The sequence below is a fragment of the Scylla paramamosain genome, chromosome 27 (assembly GCF_035594125.1).
Source record: "Scylla paramamosain isolate STU-SP2022 chromosome 27, ASM3559412v1, whole genome shotgun sequence".
NCBI classification, from domain to species: domain Eukaryota; kingdom Metazoa; phylum Arthropoda; class Malacostraca; order Decapoda; family Portunidae; genus Scylla; species Scylla paramamosain.
In genome coordinates, this window is record NC_087177.1 from 11,572,013 (window position 1) to 11,576,808 (window position 4,796).

General features: G+C 32.8%; 1 protein-coding gene across 2 annotated transcripts in view; it reads right to left on the bottom strand.

The window, feature by feature from the left end:
- Nucleotides 1-1,319: 1,319 nt before the first annotated feature.
- Nucleotides 1,320-4,796, bottom strand: part of LOC135114207 (nischarin-like) — a 9,941-nt gene continuing 6,464 nt past the window's right edge. For both annotated transcript variants that reach the window (XM_064029977.1, XM_064029976.1), the window contains exons 3-5: nucleotides 4,031-4,198; nucleotides 3,211-3,350; nucleotides 1,320-2,433 (exon numbers count right to left, since the gene is read on the bottom strand). In XM_064029977.1, the coding sequence (XP_063886047.1) occupies nucleotides 1,563-2,433; nucleotides 3,211-3,350; nucleotides 4,031-4,198 (1,179 nt within the window). In that variant the 3' untranslated portion in view covers nucleotides 1,320-1,562. The remainder of the gene's footprint in view (nucleotides 2,434-3,210; nucleotides 3,351-4,030; nucleotides 4,199-4,796) is intronic.

Consider the following 4,796-nt stretch of genomic DNA (forward strand, 5'->3'; position numbering starts at 1 on the left):
ATATATATATATATATATATATATATATATATATATATATATATATATATATATATATATATATATATATATATATATATATATATATATATATATGGGATTGTGCACCATGAATTTCTCCTCTGGGATGAGATTGTCAATGCTGAGTTCTACTATAAAGTTCTGAGGCATCTGTGAGAAACTATTTGGTGCTAATGATCTCAAGTGTGGCACAATGGAAATTGGGTGCTCCATCACTAATTCACAATGAAAACTTGAGTTTTCATCCACAACAACACAACTGTAGATCCTTAACCCTTAAGCTGCCTTATCTGATTCCATATGACTTCTTTCTCTTCTCCAAAGTTCAAGCTGACCAATCAGTTTTATAATTGTGGAGGACATCCAGCATGGATTGTAGATGATGACTGATACAGTTAAGGAACAGGAACCCTTGGGAGCACTTCAATAGAGCAGAAGTGCTAGGAAGCAGTTGATCACTGCACAAGGTGAGTATTACAATTGGTTTAGCAGCATTAAGAATTCAAGACAGTTCTATATGCAGTACAAAGAAGGAATTGAATTGCCAGTCAAAATATTCCTACCTGCAATGCTGCAGAGTAACCAAATAGCTATCATTTAACATGATGTGGGTAATAAGAATAGTTTTCTCTCCATACATGTGCATAATTTCATAATTTCAAAAGAGGGTAAGTTTTTATGAGAGAATATCCAGGAAGGTATAATTTGTGGCAAAATATTCAAACTCTTCTTTCATTGAGTGGCTTCACAGATCAAATATATCAACACTTAAGGCATGACACTATAGGAAAAAGTAGTGACAGATACTTTTAAAAACTGAAGATAAAAAACTAAAGATATGAAAAGATTACAATGATATTCAAGAGGGAAATGAAAGCTTGAAATGTTCCTGTGCTACAGGAGAAAGCTGAACTATTTGTCTTAAATTTTCCATATACATACAATCTTGATCCATTGCCAATTGACAGCTCAGTAAATGGAGACAGGTACGTGTAGTTGTGGTGAATGTGAGTGTATAATATGAACATCTGTGTGTCCAATTACTGTTATTGTCTTTGAGTATGACTTATTGGTTTGAAGTTAGAATTCTTATCCAGCTCAGTGTAAGAAACCAATGACCATAAAATCATATAATTACATTCATATATGAAACCTGTAAGAATCAATTTCAGATTAAGAGTCTTACAAGATCACAAAAAGTGTAAATTGTCATAGTTATTTTGTGATGCCTTGAATTTATCTAAAAATAAGTATAAATGTGATTTTGCCACATAAGTGTACCAACATAAACATCCAAAGACTTCATGCCAAATCTTTACTGCAGCTTAATCTTATATTTTTAACACCTTTTCTATGAAGTAAAATGACTAGAGAAAAATTATAATATACCATAAATATGAAAATCACCTAAAAATTATAAACATATAATAAAATTTGGCACAATCCAAGTTTTGGAAGAGGCTTCACATTTTATCCTTAGCATATAACGTCTCAAATCCTCCTGATGACACGATGAAAAATTACTCAGTAGAAGAAAATTATCATTTAGTAACTGAATATTCACTGACAGCAGTGGCTACATCTGGTCTGTTAAAAGAAAGTGTGGATGTTGTAACTGGGAGTGGGCTTGATATGCTGAGAGTTGGTAATCTACCTTCTCTTGATGCTCGGATGGCTTGGAGCACTGCCACAAATTCCAACTCCCTCTGAGTGGGCCGTTCATTATCTAAACAGACCTCTGCAGCTCTCTGACCAAAAAGCTCAAGTACTTTGGTGCGGTAATCAACTACTGTTGCTACTGGGTTGCCAGTAATTATTAGAGTCTCTAGACAAGGAAGGCCTGAAATGTGACTAACTTCTGCAATTTCACAAATATTATTAGTTGATACATTCAATGAGGCTAAGGAATAAAGCTTACTTAAACCTTTGAGGGATGTTAAACTATTTTGTGACAGATCCAGATCAACAACATTTCCAAGTTTTGTGTGCATGCTTTCTAATTCACTAAAGAGATTATTTGAGAGATTAAGAGAAATTAAATGTGGAAGCTTTGTTAGACTTTCCACTGATGAAAGTTTATTACAACTCAGGTTTAGCTTTTCTATGTTAGGAGCAAGAGCAATGGAATCATCAGTCTTTTTGATTTGGTTACAACTGACATCAACATCAGTGAGAGATAACCATTTATGAGGATCACTCCCTTCAACAGTCTCCTGGAACACAGCGTCACACAGCAGTATATCAGACATCTGTGTCATACCACTCTGGTTTACCTGCAGTGTTCTGGTGGTTCTCCTGACTGCTCCAAGGTGACCAATGGGGGCAGTACAAGCTTCAGTCAGTGTTAAGGTCTCAACACTCTTGAAGGTATTTAGTGTGTAGGGGAGATTATTCTGGATGATGTTGCTTGCTCTGCAAGATTATTAAAAACAATAATTCATTCCCAGTGGCATATAATGTTAAGATACTATAAGCACATTTATATGAAACAGATCTCTTTTTTTTTTTTTTTTGGGAGGGGGAAGGAATAAATAAAGTGAATACAAACAAACATAAAATAAAAACTTTAGGGTCATAACTATTTCAGTTAAACTATGGTTTTACAGTAAGCAACAAAATTCATCAAACATAAAATTCAAGGTACTTTCAAGATATACATCTATAAGACCTGAGGCTGGGACCAAATCTTGCTTTAAGACATGCATACAAAAAGTGAACATGATAGGGATATACTGCAAGGGTTTCAGCATTCTATTCACTTAGTTATGTTTGCTTTGTGCCATGAAATGTGCAGAAGGATGCTGTGAAACAAAACTATGAAATTTATTGAGGCTCATATTTATTAACATGTACGTTTACTTTCCTATCCTTAGATCAGTAACTCTATTGATTAAAAAAATTGGTTAAAAGAATATATATATATATATATATATATATATATATATATATATATATATATATATATATATATATATATACTCGTATATATATATATATATATATATATATATATATATATATATATATATATATATATATATATATATATATATATATATATATATATATATATATATATATATATATATATATATATATATATATATATATTCAGTTGTGAATAAAAATCAATGTAGAGGTAAACATGAAATAAAGCAAATGTAAGAACATTACTGAAAACCAACACACCTGAATGGTTGGCTGCTTCCTTGGATGACGAGGTGCTTTACTTGAGTGACAAAATCAACAACATGGCTGAAGTCAGTTTCATCTGCTGCTGCCACACTGGGAGGCAGAGGATTCTTGAGTCGGTATGAGAGGGCATGCAGCTGGAGAGCATAACAACAAATGATCAATTAAAGATAGAAATCATTTACCAACCACACCCTTGTCCAGAACTACAGTTTGGTTTCTAGGCTTAACATACACAGTGAATTTTTGTGCCTGGACAAAACCTTGTTTATTGCCCTGTGCTTCTATTAACACAGCTTGTGCCCTAGCTTGTTTAGTGATAAACATGATATATTCTGAAAAAAAATATGACATTTCTAGTAAAATACAAAACCATCACATGCTGAGCCTCAGTACAAACTATAAAACTGACAAAAGCTACGGCAAATCTAAATCATATTGCACAAACTGTTCAATATTTCACACACTCATGTAACTGGAGGTTTGGCAAGATGTGACAGTATATTGTAGTGACCACAGGTACAAAGATTACAAGGTCATCTTGGGATTTAACAATCACTTTGGCCTCAATATCTAAGACATTCAGGAATGTAACTCAACTCTAAATCAGTTTTCTGGAACACATTCTCATTATATATAAAGGTGTGAGTAAATTTCAGAATACAGAAAAATCTGAAATATGGACAACTTCTGACCCTGAGCATTCTGGATAAAGGATTCTCAACCTGCACAACCTGGTATAGGTTTGACATGTACTTCTTTAACATCCCTACATCTTAAGACCTTCCTGCAGCAACATGTACTGCTATAGTTGTACCTGTAATGGTGTGAAGACGACAGGATGACCTTCACTTAGAACCTTATCACCTTCCTCATAAAACTGTCTGGCCATTGACTGAAGAAGGTGGGTCAGCTCATAATGATGGAAGTCCAAGAACTCTGCTAGTTCCCGGGGCAAGGTGTGATGCATGAAGTTGATGATAGTCTGGTAAAAAGTCATGAAACAAATTATTAAATCATATTCTTACAGGTGTATTCATGAAAATAACAGAACAAATTGTTCTCTCATATGCATGTTTCATATTGAATCAATTGTCTACCAGTGGTGAGAATGCCTGACTCTCCTTAAAGACTTGCACATACTTAAGTGATCTTCCATTTCACTCAATTTTAATTTAATACAATAATTCATTTTCACAAGTCTGTAACCACAAAAGCCCTGGAAATTAATTATAGTGCCTTCAATCATACATAGTAAATAAAACATTATTTAAGAAATGCAACTCATCTTGAAATTTGAAACCTTTTAATAAAAAAATTCAGCATTCAAATTAAGTTCAAGTTTTCACACAAAATTCTCATATTTCTAAATTATGTATTTAAAAATTTTTCAATCTAATTTTCAATAAGTACATAGCTTACTGAAAACTGAAAAAGACAAATGGAGATGTACTAAAACCATCACTAAATAATAATAATAATAAGAATTAATAACAATAAATAAATAAAAAAATATCAAGAGGTTTCACTTTGGGTCACATGAAGCTTAACGTTACTGTTTGTTGCAGGAACACTCATGTCAA